This window comes from Pleurodeles waltl, chromosome 12 (assembly GCF_031143425.1).
Source record: "Pleurodeles waltl isolate 20211129_DDA chromosome 12, aPleWal1.hap1.20221129, whole genome shotgun sequence".
In the NCBI taxonomy this organism is placed as follows: Eukaryota; Metazoa; Chordata; class Amphibia; order Caudata; family Salamandridae; genus Pleurodeles; species Pleurodeles waltl.
Genome location: NC_090451.1, coordinates 222,914,471 through 222,937,169, shown reverse-complemented (window position 1 = coordinate 222,937,169; position 22,699 = coordinate 222,914,471). Strand labels below are relative to the sequence as shown.

Genomic DNA, 22,699 nt, shown 5'->3' with positions numbered 1-22,699 from the left:
AGATGGAACTTCTTTAGGTTCACAGAAAATGAATTGAGTACAGTGTTGCTGATAATTTTAAGTTTCTGTGCACAAATAGTGGTAATACTACATCAAGCAGGGACAGAAGAATGAGGACCTTAGCAACAGGGAGCTTCAGATTATGTCCTGAAAGCAGCAGGCTCTGATGTAATGGGCCTATTCTGATAATTTCTTTTAAGACGACTAGTAGAGCAGGAGTCTGACAAATAGGCCTGTTCTGATGATATAACGAGCCAGAGTGAAAGCCTGATGGTCTTTCCCTGATGACATCTATCTGCATACTGCAAACGTCTGATAAACAGGACTTTTGAAATGATGTAAACATTCAGCTAAAGAAGGACTAATGAATGGGCCTTCTGACTAAGTCATCAAACATAACCGGGGCTTGTCAAATGGCACTCCTGCAATGTTATCAAAGGAGAACCAGCGATGATACAGCCAGGCCAGCAGTCCCACTGCACAGATTAACATTATTATAAATTAACCTCTTAATTTACCTTTTTAATTGCACTCAGATTCCAGTAAGGGAATTGTCTATGGCGGTCAAGCTGTCCCATGTCAATGGGTTGACCTTAAGACAGTCCTGAGCTTACAGCCTGCAGCATAAAGCATGCTGCAAGTTCTTTCACTTCTCATTATAAGTAGAATTACCACCCAGCTGGTATGCTACTGGCCAGGACTATATTTTTATGTTCAGGCCAGGAAATAAAATACATTTGGACAAAGCAGTGAAAACAGTTCGTTTCCCCTTTTAGAAATCTACACATAATACAGCAAACACATGAGAAAAATACTGTAAAGATATTTAAAAACATTCAAAATGATTTCTAAATGTTTTTTCAGAGGAACAAATGCTGTGTTACAAAAGAATACCAAGACTTTGCAAAAATTATCTTTCACGTATCAGTACTTGGCTTTTCCAGACTATCAATATACCTCCTAACACTTTATCTTTGCCTTTGGCAGACAGTACGGTACTCTACAATTTGGTTAGGTTTGTGCTATACAAATACCAGATACATAGATATAGATACCAGATACAGAGGCCCTTCATTAGCCAATCTTCTAAACATGGGTAATGGATGATTTCCCTCAAGAAGAAGGGTTGCAACAACTCAGAGAATGTCTGTAACCACTCTAGGAGTATAGTTTGGGCTGCTCACTCTGGTAACCTCAATGTAACTCCTTAAGTTGGTATATGGAATAATGCTTACTGGAAATCCACAAATTCAACCATGTCGTCAAATAGCAGAGCCTCACAAAATCTGAGGTAATGTGGCCATATGAAAGGTGTTTACCAAGATTGAAGTCATAAAAAGCAGGATCCTATTCAAACAGGGGATCCAAGGTCAAAGGCATTTATTGGGGTGCCTTATAACTATTTGGGAATAATAATTTAATTGTTTGGAAGCAGGCCATGGAAGAGGGACCAAACAATTTCAGTTTAGATTTAAATCTAATATTTTTGCCTAAAGCCTGTTGCTTTCCTTTTCACAATAGCTTGTCTTGGAAAGCTTTGAAAACCCAAGAACCTTGCCTCTGGGGTGATTAAATAAAAGGGCTCAAAGGTGTGTTTGTACAACTCGCTTACACTTTCCTAACACCTCAGCCACTGGAGGAGAAAAGAGTTTTCCATCGAACTGAAAGTCAGTGACCTTGTATTGGATATCCTGGTTAAGGGAGAACGTGCGCACACATGTCAATCAATCATTCAATCAGGATTTATAAAACGTGGCTGCTTCACCCCGTGAGGGTCATGAGATGCGGAGGGGCCATGCTGCGGGATCATGCTGCCTGTTCCTGTTGGTTGAACATCCAGGTCTTAAGGTCCTTCCTGAACTGTTGGAGCCCTGGGTGAGGCTCTGAGATGCGGGGGAGGTTGTTCCAGGTCTTAGCGGCCAGATGGGAGAAGAAGTGGTCTCCACTTTTTACCCAGCAGATGCGCTGAGTAGCTACCAGGGAGAGGGATCTGGAACAGAGTTCTCTGGTCGGTTGGTGGAATGCCACTCGATTGTTGAGATATGCCGGTCCTTCATTGTGTAGAGCTTTGTAAGTGTGGGTTAGTAGCTTGAGCTGGCATCTCTTTGCAACTGGTAGCCAATGGAGTTTCCTAAGGTGAGGGGTCATGTGTGTCTGTCTGGGGAGGTCACGCATGAGTGTGGCTGCTGTGTTTGGGAGGTTCTGAATTTCCTCATGAGTTGGGCGGGGATTTATCTACGAAGAGGGAATTACTGTAGTCAAGTCTGCTGGTGCCAAGAGCATGTGTGACATTTAACCTGGTATTCGGTGGGAGCCATATAAAGACCTTTCTGAGCATTCTGCAAACATGAAAATCATCTCATGTTGGACACCATATGTCAGGATCACTGATGCTTTTGCAACCTGGTAAACCATAGAAAATTTTACAGATTGCTTTCTTTGGCTCTGAAGAGAACTTGCAAGAATCTAACCTCTTTCCTTAACTACGGAGATGCTGCTGAATTAGCAAGAAGATTCCACATTGTAACAAATGGTTCATCCTTGGGATTTTTACAGGTTACACACCCAAGGATTTGAATGTATAAGAATCAGAATGTGGTCGTGGCCACAAAGTAATTAATGGATCTATTCAGCAAAGAAATTGTACTACTCCATGAAGGTTGGCACTGTAAAAGGTGCCAATATAGAAAGAAATATCAGATGAAACCAGTTTTAAAGATGGAACTAGAAAAAAAAAAAAACACACACTGGATGAAAGTGCCTTAATCAAATATTTCAATCAGGAATATTGTGTCTAAAACATCATCATAGCACCCAAGAGTCCTCCAGTCTTAAGTTAAAAGGAGAGTGGGTCCCCACTAATAATACACTAGAGAGACCATGCTAGCGAATCTAATGGCTGAGGGTAAACAATGCTTTAAGATATCATGTATATTAGAGAAACAAATATGAGATTTTGAAGAAACCAGACTATTGGAAACCATCATGCAGGAAACCTATATGGAAAAAACACTCAGGAAATTGCCCAATTTAGGACTCAAAATAAGTTTATTCTAGGTAATCTAGAGAAAATCTAAAAACGTATTCAGAGGAATAACATACGGTTACTAAAAAAAACAGAGGGACTAGAAAGGAATCAATTTTTGCAATAGGAATTTTTTAAAGAACCGATTCCCAAGAACATTCCAATGACGGACCTTGATAAGGTACTACTGAGAGTTCATAGGGATCCCTTTAGGACAAACCTTAAACAAAAGGACAGAAAAATCCAAGTGATTTTTCAGACTAACACAGTCAAGCAATCTATAAATGAGACTGCCTTGAAGAAGTCATCACTGGAGGTTGGAGACTCTTCATATACAATACACTCAAGACATATTCTGTACCACAGAAAAGCAGCAATGAGAGCTGGAAAACAGTTTGGGGGGATTGCAGCAACTTCGGGGAAAAGTATCTGATCACCTTTATTCTTTGAAAATGAAATGAAGAAGGAAAAAGGACTGTAGAGACAATACACATTCATTCATGTTAAGTATATTACTACTTAATACAGAAATTGAGATAATGCTTCTCTTTTTTTTCTTCTCACTTCTAAGACTTGGAGAGTGAGCCAGCAGCTACACAACAAAAGTCTGTGCCAGACTTCTAACTATATTGCTGGGGTTTCCAACTGATGAGTTTTAGGATATTCATTGCTTACCGAGATAATTAAAAGTTTGGATTGATGTTCCAAGGAATGCCAAAAGGCATTTATGAAACATACTTCCTTTATAAATTGGTGCCCCCAAAATACTTTGAAAGGCTCAGGTTAAAAGTCCTAAATGCAGCAGCAAGAAAATGGCATGGAGTCTGAAGCCTACTAAGGATACAGTCCTACCGCAAACTGGCAATGATTTCGGATGTACAAGGCTTACCTGAGTTCCTCAGAGAGTACGTGATTGGACCTCTTACAAAGGGAAGCATATTAAGGTGGATCGTAGAAAAAAGTGCTTGCTTGGGACCTCTTAAAAGAACAAATGGAAGGATCATTATCCACACTGGGTTACATACACTGTGCCTCAGTTTAGGATAAATCTGGAAAAAAGAAAACCTTTCAAAGATGGTGTTTAGACTCCAAAATCCAGAACCAACAAAAAAAAAAAAAATAGAAGTGTCACTTTGGTTTGCCAAGTAATGCAAAGCAGCTTACATGAGGCAGTGTGCACTCCACAAAATCTGGGAATCAGACAATGCTGGAGATCGAAAACCTTAGGCACGTATCCTTATTTACAGTTTAGAGTATAGTAAAGTCTGCATCACTGGGAAGAAATTTCTCCATTCTTCACAAAATCTACTAGACAACAAAGACGATCGCTAAGGTGTCTAAGAAACTTGAAGAGAAATGTCAAAATATGTAACATAATACAGACACGACATCCACATGTTTGTGAGTTGCCAGACTCTGGAACATTATTGGAAAGGTAAGATGATTCTTGAAAATGAACAGCAAGAAATTAAGGTAAGTCCATCACTTCTAATATGTGGAATAAGTGACTAACTGATTTTGTGTATGAGAGTAGAAGGATAAGAAGTTGCTGTTTCAGTCATTCCTCCCGGCTAAACTTAAGATATGCAAAAAGTGTATTTGAACAATGCTTCCAACAATCTCAGACTGGTTAACAAGATTGAATTGAGTATCAGGGCTGGAAAGGGAGTGTTTAAATAGCAATAAATAATATTTTGGTCACATTCTGACCACTGGCTTGACTAGAGATCGCTCTCATGACTATACATGAATTAGCAGTCTTGGATAATTGAGGTTGTTCAGTTGAGTCACGTGTCCAGTGGTTCAGAGAGAAGAAGTAAACAGACAAGTTATCAAGGTAAACTATATTCTTCATGAGTAAAAAACAGGAGTTACACACGGATGAGGAATGAGGACTACATAGAAAAGGAGTATCTAGCCTATATCAACGTAGTTTTTAGCTGGAGAAGAACAAGTTGGAGCATACTAACCAATGGGCAGAACAACAATCTGGAGCTGGCAGACGCTGTAGTTGGTACAGGGCTATTTCAGGAACAAACCAGAAAACGTCCCTTTCAAATTATTTAAGAACTTGGCACAAAGTATAGACTTCACCACTGCATCAGTGATATTTTGTGCAAACTCTTACTATTTCATCTTATTCCAGACAAGCAGAAACTGATGGCCTCAATGTTCTATGTGACCCTTGGTGGAATAGTGGTCAAAAAGGAAATGTGATAACAGCACTAATGATGTGGTGGCACATATTAGAAACTACAGTACTGTGCAGCAGTATGTTAGGTAAAAATACAGGCAGAACATCACAAAAATTTAGAGGGAGAGGAAAGCGGGGACCATAGTCTGAAGCTGCTGCCCTCAATGAGCAAAAGCCTAAATTTTAAAGTTAAAGCAGCAAAAATGTGTAAAAATTGGATATCTTTAACAGGTAATAATTATATGACTCGGCGGTACTGTAGAAAATCAAGATTCATGAAACATCTCAGGGGAGGAGGGTAATTACTGCCTATGAACTTACAACCAGTGAAAACCTTCATCATTAATAGAAGGTAATGCTGTCGAAATTACTTATTTACATGTGTTGAAGACTTGGAGTTTCTCACTACCGAAAAGGCAGTAGAAAGTCCCAGTGTGGGAATGGTGGCCATTTCACTGAACTGAGACAGAAGATGACACTTCTCCTGAAGGCCCATAAGTCTGCTCCCTGGAATATTGCAGAGTAGCAATGGCTGAATGCTGGGGAAAGTAAATCAGGCCCCGCTAAGTGTTTTCCTTTTAATTCTGACAATTATTCTTTTTAAGTTATTTGCAGCGTTTCCTGAGTGAAAAATATGTAAGAAATTAATGATGCAATTTATAAAGAACTGAGACCACACTGACTTCAAAGTACAGTTTTGAAATATGATAACAGAGGAGTTTGCTTTTCCTCATAATGCTTATTTTATGTTTCTTAAATAATGCTTTGCAAAGACCGGACACAACAAATAAAATGATAACTCTGAAAAAAAAAAATATCAAAGAAATGCTAACAGCAGCTTTTGAACCCTAGCCAGTACTAGCAACTGTTACCTGAAACACCAGAAATGTACAAGACTGGAACTTAGTAAATGTATAACTTTTTCACAAATACGAAAACAAAAACTCGGACCTTTACTTGGCACATAACAGTACACATTTATGTCCCTTTTAACTGCACACCCAACACACAGAGGCAGAGAGGTGTGGCTGGTGTAATATCATGACTTCTCAAACAGAGAAGAGCCTATGTTAAACGTGCCAGACTGGAATGTTACTAGTCTCAGCTCCACACTTGCTCAAAACTGCCTTATAAGTGAAAGCCTTTTTTGATCTGCCGTTCTTAATTTATGCTCATTAATTAATTATAACTTAATAAAACAGAACATTTTAATTGCTTACTTTGTAAGTTTTGACTTATGGTCTTCAGCCAGAGAATACTACGATGCTTCCTGACGTAATCTACCTATTCTTTGAGCTCCGAATATTTTAAACGAGCAGAGGTTTTTTGTTGTTGTTTTTTTTAATTCTACTGTTCTATCGAAGAATTCAGTTGAAGAGATTAGTGCACCATTACTAAAATCTAAAGGCTGTAATATTTTTAATTAACTACACAATGAAGGGGGCGCAGTTTGCCAGACTCGAAGATGGCAGCCAGCTAGGCAGCTCCTTCGCCGTCATTCAATTCTAAATCATCTAGGCGCTTATATTATGAGGAGCCTGGCCGTGGTCGCCCATTCTTGGCAGCCATAGGTGCATCGAGATAGGTGGTGAACAAGGCTGCAGACCCTGCCTAGGGCCGACTGCGAGATGGTTAATCTCACACTACAGTGGGGCCAACTGGTGGCCGCCGGGGTCGACTGTCATAGGGGAGTCTGGCTGATCTCCATGGCCCCCAGGGCATAAGGGAGCTGTGAACGTCTGCGGCCATTTGCTGAGTGAACCTGTGGTCTGTTTTGTTGGGCCTGGCGACTGGCATACTGTAGAGCGCGATCCCATGAGGCATTGCTGAATGTTGTCTGAGGCCGGAGAACTCGGCCGGCAGTCCGCTCAAAGGAGTCACCACACCACACTGGCGCCCACATAAGCAGTGCAACAGGCCCCGTATTGGCCTTGTACATGGTGTCCAGGTAATAGGGGCCACCCGCATCTTGGCCATGGTGAAGACGTGGCCCCTGCACTTTGGAAGCTGACTCCTTGATGCAGGAGCAACAACCTTGGCATGAACCGGGGCCTGAGGGTTGGGGCAGGCCCCTGACCAAGGCGGCAGCGGGACCTCAAAGAATTAAGTATATTCCACCTGGACCTCAACAGTTGGACCTGCTCTCATGCCAGGGGGTGCACGTGTATGTGTGTGTGTGTGTGTAGTGGCCCATTCAATTAGCCCTGCCTTGAGCCACCTGCTGAGACGCGGTTGTCACTGGGAGGCAACCTCTCTTGGAGCAGCCAGGTGGGCCTGAGCTGATGACTGGAACTATTAGCACCTGCAATGTACATCTGTCCCCCACAGCCTGAGTAATGAAGGGATAAACATATCTGGCCATGAACCTGTATCGGCACTAAGATAGGGATGCACGCTGCACGGGAGACCATTGCAGGTGGGGTGGTTTGGTGTTGGCGTTCTGGATCCCACTGAACTTGCTTTCACTGGTCAAGGTTCTGCACTGGACTGAGATATGGTCTGAGGCTGCTCCATTCTTCCCCTGAGATCCCAATACAGGTAATAGGTGAAGATCACACCGGAAGCCTGCAGCGATGTGGTGACTCGAGCCACTTACAGTATTGGTGCACCTGCCTTTGCATGGTACATTGTTCTACGTGATTGTGTTCATGGTTGGTAGGTGAGCAGCAAACAATGCATGTGCAGTTGCAAGCTGGCGCTCCATGATGCAGAAGGTCGGACATACCTGTGGGAGTTGTCGCCTGGGTAGATCCTGAGAAATTCATTTGAAGCTGGGGAACCCTGTGCAGGGCTTCTAGCGACTCATTGGCAACATGGGCCAGATGGACATGACACAGCCCAAATTACAGTTCGATCTGTGAAAGAGTTTCAAGGCTTGTGATGGCAGCTCAGCAGCAGTGTCGGGGGCCACGCAAAAGGAGGCTGAGACAGAGGTGGGCAAAGACCTGAAACAGACCCTAGCTTCTATGCAACATAGATTCAAGAAGACTGACGCATCAAAATCTATGCTTTATCATTCAGAATTGACAGCATTTCAGAATGGCAGGGCACCCATACTGAGCACCTCAATATGGTTGAGTGGTGTGACTCTCAGGCTGAAGGAGAACAAGTTACTATGTCAGCGTCTCAGAAAAAATAATGCTTGCACAATAGTCGAAGACAAAGGATCTTGAAGCCCGCTCATGAAGGAAACAACCCAAGAATTGTTGGCATTACAGAGTCCACTTACAGACAATCTGGAATGCTACATGGAATGGCTCCTTGTTGATCTTTTGGGGCGAGAGACTGTCTCAGAGATCTTTGTGATGCAGCGTGCCCACCTTTTCCTTGCGCCTCACCCAGTGGCAGGGGCCAAACCTCGGCCCATTATTACAAGACTGTTAAATTACAGAGCTCGTCATGCAGCACTCCACAATGCAAGAGAACTGAAGGTTCTCCGACACAAAGGCTCAGAACTGTCCTTGTATCAGGATTTCACGCAGCAAGTAAGGGAAGCATGTAGGCAAGCCATCCCAGCCAAACAAAGGTTGCAAGAACTGTAAATGGAGTATAGTATGTTGTAGGTGGTGCAGTTGCGGGTAACGGTTGATCTCTGGAGTCCAGAAACAGCTGCAGCAGCTCCCAAAGCGCAGGGAGGCAGCGGGGGTTTGAAGCTGCTCCCCTAGGTCGGACCATTAAGACACATGAAGCATGCAGGACAGAGGAGCAAGTCTGGCACCCACCAGCAGGGAGGTTCAGTGAGTCATCCAAGATGTTCCTGTGTCATCCATGTACCTGGGAATATTGTCCTTAGTAGGGCCCAGTCGGATGCTCCCTCAATGGCCAGCTCTCTTTTCCCCTGCATATCCTGGGTGTCGCCGGAGGTACTCAAACAGACTTGCTGTGGACTATTCCAGATGGTAAGCGCATTGGAATGTGGTAAGGGGACTCCTGCTGCTGCTGCGCTGTCACTGTGTACTTCTATGCTACCCTGGAGACCCTATTTAATCCACTGTGTTCTGTAGCAGGGCAGTGGCTGCGACTGTTAGACTTGAATCATTGTTTTAAATAGTTTTAAGCACACAATATGCATGGTGTACAGCCTCACAGGGCACTATAAGGTAGGAGGAGACGAGCTGGACAAAATCTAGCCCCATGTGTGTTCCACCTAACTCTGTCTGGGGTTTTCTTGAAGGGGTAGGTTTGGATTATGCACTGCTGTGTCAGTTGCAGGGGTTCACTGCGTAGGTGGGTACTGTTTCAGGCAACTGTTTTCTATGTACTGGCTTTGGATGAGGCAACATGCTCTGTGGCCGTGATAGCTGGGCAAGTAGGGCCGCACAATGATGTGGATGACCCATGGAATGCAGTGGCAGGTACTCCAGGCCCTTCACTGCTAAGGTTCCTCATGGGGATTGTCAGGGGGCTGAACAACTGCAGGAAGCTACACAAGGTGGTTGCATATCTACAGATGCACGGAATTGATGTTGCAATAGTGCAGGAAACACATCTAGTTCCTTGGAGTGGCGTAGAATGCAGGATTTCTGTTGTGCAGCAGGCTTCACCACCGTGTCAAGGGTGTACTGATTTGGGTTTGCAGGGGCTAGGGAGTTAAATTGCAGGAGGGGTGTGTAGACCGCGGAGGCAGACATGTAGTGGTGAGCTGTTATAAGGATGATCTAAATGGTTGGGGTTTACGGGCCTAACTACGACGATTCACAGTTTTACGGTACACTTGGTGCCCAACTGGTTCAATGGGGCAACTTACCTCATTCCGGGGTGGAGATAACTGCATGTTGTGCCCCAAGCAGAACTGCTTCAGGGGATCAGCTCGTGCCATAACAGAAATCATTACCCACCCTCGCTTTCTGGCTATCCAACGACATAAGTTCCCCATGGGGACAAGTTACAGTCATTACTCTAACGTGCATGACATCTACACACGCATTTACTTTTGGTTATTGTCCAGAAGCTTGGTTTCACGCGTAAGGTGCTGCGAGTCGCTACCATGCACATTTTGTGACCATTCATCAGTAGTCTTAGAGATGGGGTTGCGCAGCCCTCGGCCGCCTGCGTTCACGTATCGCTTCCGGCCAGACTCTTTCCTGGGCACTGCATTCAGGAAAGAGCTAGTGCAGGCCAGAGACAAGCTCTTTCACACTAATGTTGGTTCAGTTGCCAAGTTTGCAACAGTATATGAGGTCTTTAAGGTTTACATTTGGAGCATCACTAAGCACACTGGGATTCTTAAACTGCGTGGTCATGCGACGCACTTAGAGGTAGAAACTGCAGATATAAAGCAGCAGCATGGGGAGTCATCGAAGGAGGGCTTCCTGGGTGCCACAAGGGGCACAGTGGAGGATTACTACGAGTTAGCGCAGTGATATTAGCCACTTAGGGAAGTATGCAACAAGTCGGACAAACAGCAATGGGGAACACCCGGAAGCAACACTGGTGGCACTACTGTGTGAAAATGAAGCGATTCTAGAGGTGCAAGATGAGCGGGGCTGCCCTTGAGCACAACAGAGCAGGTTTCGGACTGATTCCGCAGATAATATGCTGATCAATACAATCTGTGGGTCTTCTACAGTAAAAATGCATCCACTGAGTATTTTGCACATATTGCAATGAAAAGGCTCACAAGGGAGCACCTTATGGCTCCTCTGCACCAGAGAAAGATACAAGCTGCGCTTAAAGCATTGTCGAGCAGTAAAGCTCCAGGCACAGATGGGCTAACCGTTGCCTTTTATAAGGCATACCAAGATCAGCTTATTCCACACTAGGTTATTCTGTACGAGGAGAAGGTCAATGAGGGTTGTATGCCCCCTGCTATGTGCAAGGCCCTTCTGGTCACTCTTCTGCAGCCGGGTAAACTGGCGGATTGTTGCTCATCTTATAGGCCGCTATCGCTGTTGAATATTGACACTAAAATTTATGTGAAGATCCTGGCCAATCAGTTGGCCCCGTTGTTTCCTGGTGTGATAAGCCTGGAACAGACCAGCTTCATTATGGGTTGTTTCTTGATATTTAGTATCAAAAAGCTCTTTCGTGTGATTCAGCACATGGACCCTGATGTGCATGCTATGGCTGTACTCCTCAACTCAGAAAAAACATTTGTTTAGGTGGCGTGGGGTTCCATGTTTGCAGTCCTGAGGCGTATTAGGGTGGGAGAAGTCTTCCTCCAGCTTGTTCAGGTGCTCTACACACGGCCTACTGCTCGTATGTGGGTCAACGGTGTTGTCACTGCCCCCATAGACATCTTGAGGTGTAACAGACAGGGATACCCCCTTCACCATTGTTATATGCTCTGGTAGCAGAGTCGCTGACTTGCGCACTTTGGGACTACAATGCACACAGAGGTCTACAGTTCCCTCATTACAACCTAATCGCATGCACATACGCTGACGACACTCTCCTGTATGTACTCAACCCGAGCATAACCCTGCTCCTGTTCTACAAGAGGTGATATTGTTTGAGGTGCACTGAGAACTCCAGACAATTGGGATAAGTCCATCATATTCCCACTCACCCCCTCCACAACTCCGGTACAGTTGGATTTCCCTCTGCAGTGGATGACAGATTTGGTACGCTACCTGGGAATACAGGCGCACACAGCCCCGGTGGTGGTGAAATTAGATAACTATGACAAAGTGGTGCAGAAGCTCTTGGAGATGATAAACCAGTGGGTTAGATTGACGCTGTCGCTCACTGGGAGCATAGCCATTATGAAAATAGTGGTGCTGCTGCGTTTATTCTTCCTGTTCAAGAATATCCCTATTTTACTACCTCAAGCGGTATATAACATAAGGACCCTTATGGTCCGACTGGCCTAGGCAGGAAAGCAGCTACAGCTGAGCGGCGATACCATGACCTTATCCTATGATTTGGGAGGCCTCAATGCCCCTGATTTGGAAACCTACTACAGGGCTGTATAGTGCATGTTAGCACACTACTAGAGACACCGCCATCAGGATCGGTCACATTTGTGGCTGGAGTGAGATACTGTAGCCCCACACACGCTACCTCAGGTGATGTTTGGGAAACAGGTGAGGCATCATAAAGTCTTTGATTCCTTGAACACAATGATTTGCTTCTGGCAGAGCTTCCTGGAGAGACACGCTCGGTAGCTGCTGTACTCGCCACGTGCACTTAGATTGCGGTCTGTGGCTCCCCATGGGTCAGGAACAGGGGATTGTAAATGCACTGCAGGAGTTGGGCTTATAGACTATGGGAGACTTCTTTTGTGACAGAACGATGTGCAGTTGGGAATTGACCCGACAGCAGAATATCATCCCCACCATATTAGCCCCATTCCATTACTACAGAGTTGGTGAATTCATGGCTTGTTGAGAGAGGACGTGCTTGAACCACCAGATATATCGGCCTGTCCTTTTTCGTTCAAATGACAGCACCCTGCAGCATCGTGGCATGATTATATGCATACACGCAGGAAACATGGAGGCCGGGAATCTTGAAAGTAAGGCTTGAATGGCAGAGGGACCTGGGGGCCACTATCAGCAACAATCAGTGGACATACTGCTGCTCAGTCGTGAAATCCATTTTAATGAACAGAAGGCCCAGATTATTGCATTTTAAATACGTCAACAGGATATATTACACACCGGCAAGACAGTTCAAGGTGCCTGTGTTTAGATTACAAGGAGGCAGGATCTGTGCACATTGCTTTGTTCTGACCCGGGTGCAGAGGCTTTGGTGGACCGTGTATAAGGAGCTAGAGGAGATCCTCAGGGACCCTGAAAAGCCGACACCCTTATTGGCATTGCTGGGGTAGGAAAGGGAGGTGCACTATTGGGCTATTTCTCACAAGCTATAGGATAGCGATGCGCAAGGCCTGCAGCCCACTCCAGACGTTCAGGAAATGGCATAAGGATATGGCATATTGCAACACGCAGTGATACCTACCGTGAGCTGCTCCCTGCTTGCAGCCGCCCGAAAGATATCTGGGAACCCTATCAGACTCACCTAGTCAGGGCCAGTGTAGAAGAGACAGTTGAAGTGGACAAGGACGGCGAAACTGGAGTATAAATGAGATCTGAGGGATCTTTGGTATATGTTTGAATCGACACTCGATTGGTATAACTTCCGCTCCCATAAGCTTTCAGGTTGCAACCAACATGTGCATCCATGTTTACGAATGTATTCCACTTTGATGGAGGCTAGATCTGACCTTGGCCCTAGAGACATTATCATGTCATGGATATTGTCTAGGAACTGTAGGACCCATCATAAAACTGCACGACCTGCATATAGTCAAGTCACCCTGAATGTAGGTGCATTGGTACTACTGGTTTATACACTGTGTATGCGCAAACTTGCAGTCATACCAATGTCATTCATGTCAATCTGTTGTCTGGTTGATGTACAAAAATAAAATAAAGTATTTTTAAAAACTGCACAATGAAGGGTATTCTCTTCTCTCCCACAATAGGATGTAATTGTGGAGTATCTAATCACTCAACTGTGGTTGAGATTATCTTGCAGAACACATAATTGCTATGTAAATTACCTACAATTTTGATTAGGGTGGGTTTGAATGGAGATAAAGTAAGCTTCTTGGGGAACGAGATTGCAAGTAAAGATAAACAATTAAGAATAAGAATCCAGCCATATTTTGGCTTTCAGAAGGACATGATCCTGTTCTGAACCCCAGGAGATCTGTGAATCAAAATTGACATGGCCAAGCTCTTACGAAGCTTTGAAAAGAGCCCATGCATTTCTCCACAGCGTTTGTGTAATTATGAAGAGAGCGACGACTGAGAGAAACTTCATGCAGTCTAATATGAAGGCAGCTGTTACTGTAGCCATAATACTTCTAACAGTAGGAAAACACACTACAAGTGAGAGACTGGTCACAAAAAATAGACTCCAATATTCACTAGTTACACAGTTCTGCCGTACCCCATAATGCTATATGTGGACCAGTCTTTGCAAAGTTCTCACCTGCATTTTCCACTCACACTTGATTAAACAGACTTGCCCCAACCAAGTTCGCCTCGACTGTGTACTCACTAAAAAAAGTAGGCATGTTAGATCTTGGGTGTTTTTTCTCAGAAACAGGACTATGTTGAGTGTGTGGCTATAGTCCAAATCAGCAAAATGAAGGATGGCTGAAGATGAATCTCTGTTGAATTTCCTAACTAATAAAACAAATTCATGTACCTACAATAATGTATTTTGACAATGAGAAGAATGTGTCCAAAGTTAAATAACTAAAAACTGACCAGAATATTCAAGTATTTTACCTGTAAAGAAAGATAAGATACTTCTATGGTAAACTGGAAATAGAAAGTGCAGAATAAGAAGTTAGGCTTAGAATGATGGTACAACAATTACAATTAAGAGTGACTAGTTGAACTCTCACCAATGCTACTATCCATGCAACTCAATCAGGAAATGCTCTTGAACATCATATATCCATCCCACATGCCTACAACTAGGGTGTCATGACAACGAAACACCAGATCGCTTTTTAAATAGTGTGCTATGGCGCAGAGGAAAATAGGTAAAAGAAGGACTAGGAACACAAACAAAATACTGTGCATGCAATGCCCCATCAGCTGAAGATAAACAATTCGAATTATGAAATTCTCATCCTGTATCTGAAGCATTTTTTCCAATTTCCAAACACACAAACATGAGCTTGAAGATGCTACTTAAAGTGGGGATGTTTCCAGACCCAAGCGGTGAGCATGTTTCACTGTCATTATCTGGACGAACAGCCATTCTAAAGTATGACTGCAAAAACTTAGATATTTATTTTCAAGCTTTTTTTGTAACAGAATACATGCTTTAAATACCTTCTGCATGTGTACTTGCAGTTTTCTAATCACACTACCAAAACTAAAGTTAAATGGAATTTGCACTAACTACTCTGTATGGCTGTATAACGGGCACAAACGAGGAAGAACTTAAGATACAATAAATGGGGAGGTTGTAATTCATTTTGAGGATTTTTAAGCGATGTGTAAATGGAGTTAATTTTATGAAAGTGATCTGCCGTTAGCATTTCATACACAACTGTTTTCAGACAGCTAGACTGAGTGACTGAACAATTCAATTTTAGTTTTAGTAATCGTTATCCAAGCAGTAAGACTGTGGTATCCATTCTGCATCAGCTGTTTTTTTTCACATTCTTTTATTTTATCTACAACTTAATCTGAGCTGCAAATACTGGGCTATAACTTGCTGTTTATATATCACTAGTAAAGAAATGCTTTTACGGTCAGTCACACACTCCTACACGGAGTCATTCTGAATCTCAAACTACATAACCAACGGAATCCACCTCTACTCTGACAATTGACAATGATGCCACTCGTTAAATAAAACGCTTCCACAAATACACAACTTTGGTGTGTTAATGGCTGCCAAGACATCCTACTTACTGGTCGCCTGGAGCTATCAGAAAATGCTATGCTTCATGATGCCAACCAAGTTTGCTGTCCTCCCAATCAGAAACGAGAAACAACGTAAGACCAAACACACGTTACTGTGTTAAACTGAAGGCATCTCCTTTGGAGAGTCAAGGTTACAGCTTTCCACGGGAAGGGACTCTTAACCTGTTAGTGAACAGCAGTACTAACGAGGATGAGGGGCCAAGAAAGGGCCTGCAAGAAAGTTTCACAGTACTGCACTGAAACTAAAACTACGATCGGTTCTAGTGTTAGAGCCCTGCTAAGGCACTCAAGAAAAGCAGAAGAATCCGCCTGGTAAACTTAAAGTAAAATGCTCGGTCTATGCTACACACTAATTACTAGTATTTCCATCACTTGGAATAAAAGATAAAGTAACCTTTATGATGACTGTTAATCTTAGCTCTAAGATGTTTTCCACATTATCAATTTGTAACACTGACACCCAAAAACCTCTTCAGCTGTTTGTAGGACAGAGCTTTTTTCCAGTAACTTTTTAAATAAATATATATTATTTTTTTTAAAGAGTCAGCAGTCTATATTTCTTATCAAATGCACTGGCATGGGTGGATCTCAATAACTGGAAAAACGTCTACAGAATACAATCAGCAGTCAAAGTTAACTTCATCCTACTCATACACCTAGACTAATTCCAATTCTACATCTGTAGGCAGATCTCACTGCAACTAAGAAAGAAAATAGAGGAGGAGACTGACATTTTTACGAAAGGAGAGATGAACAGAGCGGTTTTAGTCAAATATATTTCCAAAATAGCATAACTTCGGGACCTTAGAGACAAGAAAAGGTTATGCGCGTATACATCTTTGGAGGTGTAGGCCATGTGCTCACCTGTAAAATATCTGTGAGGCATGTGCCTTACGCTTGACACAGACACCGCCTTAATGGAGTGTTTCATGACAATGGATGGAGGTTTGCTCCAAGCAAAAACAACATAGGTGATTCATAATAAACTCCGTTTGACACAGATTGCTCAGCTGTCGCTCACCTGCCGTTATTGTCCTCTTAGGACACTAAAGGCTGGTCCAATGACTGTAAATACCTGGACCGTTCACGGAGTCCAAATTGTGAAGAATCGCTTCAAGTAAGCAGATTGCCCCTGATGCAGCATGCTCTTATGCCCAAAGGTCAGGAATTACATACATTTCGACAAAGGCAGCTAAGATCATCTGTATCACAAAAGCTCCACTGAGTAATCAAGAAGCAGGTCAAGAACTCCAGTAGAACAGTTGTGAACTGTTAGCAGCTTTCAGTCTGAGACAATAAAGCTGACCTAAACCATGCTCAGAATTACATCATCCTATTAAAGAAGCAGAAATTAGGATAAACAGCAGGGGTTCTAAGAATTCAGGGCCTTTGCAAAAGGAAAAATTATAACACTTGGAGTGTATGAAAGTTGCAGTCTACGGGTGGATGGCCCCTGACCTCAAAGGTGGGCATGTCAAGAACATACTAAAGAATCTTTCACTCAAGCAATAAACAGGAATTCATATTTCGGACAACTGCTCTGGTGTTGTCAATCCCCTGAAATCTTGGAGACCAGCAGGAAAAATGCCTTGTTGCAATGCCAACTTGCAAAGAGTTAATAGCAAACAAGTGCAACTGTGAAGCATTACTGCCTCCTTGTTTTCTGATGCAGAAGATGGCTTTGGTATGGCTCTGCTTTTGTGGAATGGAAACTTAAGACAACCCTGCCACTAGGGAGGGTCTGTGCTGTGATGAGATGGACCTTTGGTACTAAGATGGATAACAGAGTCCTATAGCTATGCAAGGAAAGCCTATCACCTCCCCCACCGCCCACCATCCTGAAATCACCATCAATTCCTACAAACGTAAGGCTTATCACAGCGAAGGTCAGAGCTGTTCATCCTTTCTTTTATCTGACCACTGAAAAAAAAGTAAACAGAAGACAAATGCTAGTTTTTGCTTTAAAACCCTGTAGCTAAGATGATCCACCCATGGTCAAAAGCAAAGCTATTTTTGGGCAAACTGAAAAACACTAATTCTGAAATAAACTGTTTAAAGTTGAATCCTTGTATGCAAACCAGGCTTAGTTGGCAGATGAAAACATTATTTTAAGATAGTTCCAGGGCAACTTAAGAAGATGCTGTGGACACGTGAAAAAGATTCCACAAATGGTATTCTATACGATGGCGACTATGAATGCCAAACATCAACTAGACCTAGGTCAACTGCAGTCACTGTAAATGTAAGAAAGAAAGAAATATCAGGGGTTTGATGTTTAGGGTCATGGCAGCATATGTGAAGGGCTCCTAAAAAGTAACTTTTCTAGGTCTGAATGATAAACCAACGAAAATGTTTACTTATGAAAATAACAGCTTCCTGGCTAAAAATGAGTAATGATGTCCCTACTACTCATTTATGTCACACAGAGATTTAATATAATTTGTGAGTCGTATATGCAATAGAATGCAGAAGTGCAGAAATACTGCTTTCTTTGCCATGCAAGAGGTTCAGTGTCCTTTTCCCAGGCACAATATGCTCAAGTAGCTCTGCATATATTCTGGAGAGCCCTACATGTAGAAAACACCTGTAAATGACATGACTGCATAAATGTAAAACACTACAAAAAATCCCAAGTAATATACGCTTTTGTAGATTTCGTTTCTATCAAGGGAAAACCCCTGAAACGCGTTATTTAATACAAGCAGGAACATAGCCCTCCAGGTAAACAGGAACTATTGCATTGGATTTGTTCTGCATAAAGAGCTGTGGTCTGGTATTACAAGACTAGAGCAGTGCCCAGGTACCACTAACGATTACACGTGCTATCTATTGACTACATTCCTGGGTCCATTCCTCATAAAATATATTATACTCCTACAAAACCCTTTCGTGTGCCAAGGAATATCTGTGTAACAAAGGATTGGTTCTGTATAGTAGCAGGAATCTTTGTATGTTTACTGGTCAGCCTACAAATGTATTTCAAGGCTCATCTACACAAAGTGAATAGAATAAGCTTAAAGAATCATGAAGGACCGATTACGTATGAGGGTATCAATCCCTTTGTGTGGAGAATAAAAGGGGAACGATGGAGGATGCCCGGAAGGCAAATAAACTGTTCCAATTCTATGTGATAAATGTTACTATTCACAAAGAACATATTCTTTTTGTTTAAAAAAATACGTTGAATAGTTGCGAATGAGGAGAGGAATAAACAATGTATACAGATTGCAGAAGGCAAACTGAACAAATGCTGAAGGCCTCACGTTGCATTTATCTTTCTCATAGACTAGTAACCCTTCAAAACAAAGTTAGAGTCGTTTAACATAATTTCAATCTTTAAATGATTAATAAGAAAGTTCACTGGCCGAATAAATAAATACAATACTTTATACAGAACACGAAGAAAATGTTTTGTTTGCAATTAGGCTGCCAAGGTCACCTTTTCTCTGGCTGTACTTTTGCTATGTTTGGCATGTTAATCCTCTAGCAACTTTTGAATAGGTCGACAGGGACACTGCTACCGAAATACAAATTGCCCATCTCTTGCAAATGCCTACCTGGACGGGACAAAAAATTATTTTTAATTGCTTTTAATGCCCTCGAACGCTTGTCTTTACACTTTCTAAGTTCCCTAAGCGCAAAGTCAAAGGCTCCGAGTGTTTTTCTTAACTACAAGTTTATTTTGTTATGTCGATATTAGTGAGTATGTCTTTGTGTCCCTCCTTCCCCTTCGTAGGACAACACTCTCACCCACCAGCCCTCTCCTACCTACAGACTCCAGGCTTCAAATGAGGATTCCGACTGGCCAGGGCACATGGAGGCAACAGAAATTTCTGTTTATTTAAACCAGTAAAAGCTCAAAGAACAAAGTCAGTGAAAAGAAAATCATCAATTTTCATCTGTGGATTTAAAGAGTGATTGTGTATTTTTAGATCAAAATAAGCTAGCAGGTGTAATTTTCTGACCAATTAGCCAGTAAAGAATTGGTAGAAGAATAATTCAGTAGCAACTGTATTTTCTGAAATCAGAGGCGAACTGCACAGCAAAATAGTCTGTAAAGAAGTGATCACAAAACGAAATACACATCTCTGACTAATACTGTCCTTTGGACACTATTAAATCCACAGATTTTGCTCGGCACCTTAGGCAGCAAATTAACTCTGAGCAGTGCTGTAAAGCTTCTTTATGTAGTATGTCTGAAGTAATCGTGAGGTAGTACGTTTTTATATATCGCAGTGGGAGCATTCTATTATTCTTACTACAACACCAAGACACTTACAATAACTATAATTTTCTGCCAAGGGATGTATTCTATATAAAACATATTAATCCGATACTAAAGTAGGGAATAACAACAACTGCTAATTATATTGCTTTCAGAGGGCAGAAGGTAGAGTGCTCTGCATAATACATTACTTCTGAACATCTTGAATAAATATAAAAGGCAGATAATTAGCGTCATGAACAAACGTTAAATTTGAAATTGATAAGGGTGAGATTTTCATTACTACAGGTAAAACTACTTGACAATGAAGAACAACTTAAGCACTGCGAGCTGTGAAAAATAAAGTAACTAAAAGACTTACACTAATGCCACCAACCATTATTTTTAGGGAATGACCCTAACAAAGGTGGATTATTCCTCGCTGAATTACTGGCATTTTCTACAACAATTTCCATGAGGTATGTGAAGCCATGATATTTCACTAACCGCATCTGAGAATGCAGAAAGAAAACGTACACATATACTAAATAAATGAACATGGTTCCATATCTCCCATCCTTGAGTGACCATTAATAAAAGCTCTGTTTCCACTATTCAAAACAGATCAAGCAATTATTTTGGTTTCTGCTCCTGGCAAGGCATTTACTAATTTGTTTGAAACCACCCAAAACTTGAAATTTTTAATTGGGTGGTTTTCTAGGGACAAGCCGTGTACTCTTATCCATTACTGTGAAACTGTGTGCATCAACATCAGAGAACACAAAATATGCCTACAAAAGGTGTCACTTGTCTTAAAAAAGTTACCTCATCCTAGAAGACTTGTTTTTATACCCTTAACTTTAAACTTTGCCAGCACTGCTCAGGATGCCAGAGAGGTATACAACACAAATACAGAATGACAAAAATGAAGTGCTTACCAGCAGCAACAACAGCTGGGGGTGGAGATCCCACCTCATCTGCCTCACCACCACTTGTCTGACTCATTGGTGCTATTGAGGTTTCTCTAGATGGAGGCAACTGTAGCTCCTTTGGAAGAAGGTCATAGACTGATTCTAGAAACGAGACAAGACAGATTTTGGTTAGGACCATTTTTCTGCAAACGGACTAAATTATACCTCTGTAAAAGAGAAGAGGGTCAGTGGCAGAATGGCACAAATGACAACCTTTCCATAACATCAAGAACGTGGTGATAAGATAAAAATATGATATAGACTGTGTTCTATGTGTTTGCCGTCTGTTAGCATGTTAAGCCACACTGACTAAACAACAAAACTAGATTTTCCATTTACACAAGTCGCCTCAATGTTGCTATGTAACAGCCAAAAAAACCCTCCTTTAAATGCAGAGATTTAGGAAAAATGTTACCATGAACTCCTGCAAACTGTTCAAACGACTGCTGAGTATTTGCTCAGAATGAAGTCTATCGACATTTTTGCTCCACTGCTCATTTGCAAATATATGGCATGCCACTCTGCCTTCTCAGTGAGGCAATTACAATAGCTTAGTTTCTTAGAATTACACCCTTAAACTCAAAATATTTAGGAACTTCGTCATAAGCAAAACACAGCTGTCAAGCTCAGTACCAAGTTATTTGTGCCTTCAGTGTCGCATGGGCTTGCTTTAAATAACAGGTAAAATTCCAAGTAGACTTTAAGGGACCTTGCAACACTGTAAACTATGGGGGGTTTCCCTCTTAAAGTTAAATTTCCGACAACCAGGACTGAACTTGGTTTTGGTAGGTTTCATGTTTTTGTTTTATTTTTATTTTTTTAATTGAGATAAATGGCACACCGCCAGTACTGGGTGAGGCAGAATGGCAGGTTGTATATATGTGCTGACAGCAACCCTGAGGTAGAGCTAGGTATACAAATATGCACTCTGCTGCCACCCAGCTTGAAAAGTAGAGAACCACTGGAGGACCCACTGGGCGAGGCCCATTGAGGACGAGGGGGTAATTATAAGGAACGTGTGATCCATTTTACGGAAAGCCATCAACGGCTTCAACCAGCACAAAAGGCCCATTAGCATAATCCAAAATGTCCTACTCATGATCCCACATTTTCTAGTGGATATTAGTAATGAGAATCAGCAGCATCAAAACGGAAAACAGAAGTCATTAAATTGATATGACCGTCCCAGTAAGCTATACTTTGTTACTGGGAAATATATTTTACATGCTTTGATCTAATCCCATTATGGAGAGCGAAATTAAACTGTAGGGTTCTAAACAGAAAAAGGTTAATACATGAAAACGGTTTGGATATGATTAGAAATCAGCACCACTACTGAATTTTGCTTAATTTAAACTAAATTCTATATGGTCATGGCACAAACCTAAAGGACAGACCACCATAACGTGCCATTAGTTCTTCCACATACAAACAAAGGCCTACACCCTGGAAGAGATTGATTTTCTTACTACTTAGTATTATGTGAAAATCAAACAAACATCTATGTCTTTTTCAGTGGTGTACTTATTATTGAAGATGACAAAAGTCTGAATCAAAGTCAAATCACATTTAAGATGTCAGAAGGAAAAGCACAAAACCCCATGGTGTTTCTCTACACGAGAAGCTCACACAAAGATTAACAAAAGTCACAGAAGTATGAATGTCTATCTTTAACAGCGTGTTGCATGAACATGCAAAATGTTCCACCAAACATTCATTATTTCACAGGCTAGTAATGAGGTCTGAACTTTATACATGCAAGACTGTGGTATAGTTTAATTAAAATTCTTATTAAAACGGAACACAGGAAAAAGAAAAAGAAAATTAACCAACTGACAGATGAGAGATCATGATTTTTTCCACTGTAAGTTAATTTTACTTTTACCATTGTAACCGCATGACTACAAA

General features: G+C 42.0%; 1 protein-coding gene across 4 annotated transcripts in view; it reads right to left on the bottom strand.

The window, feature by feature from the left end:
• Nucleotides 1-22,699, bottom strand: part of NFAT5 (nuclear factor of activated T cells 5) — a 643,105-nt gene that overhangs the window by 472,660 nt on the left and 147,746 nt on the right. For all 4 annotated transcript variants that reach the window (XM_069216876.1, XM_069216877.1, XM_069216880.1 and 1 more), the window contains exon 2: nt 20,759-20,893. In XM_069216876.1, the coding sequence (XP_069072977.1) occupies nt 20,759-20,893 (135 nt within the window). The remainder of the gene's footprint in view (nt 1-20,758; nt 20,894-22,699) is intronic.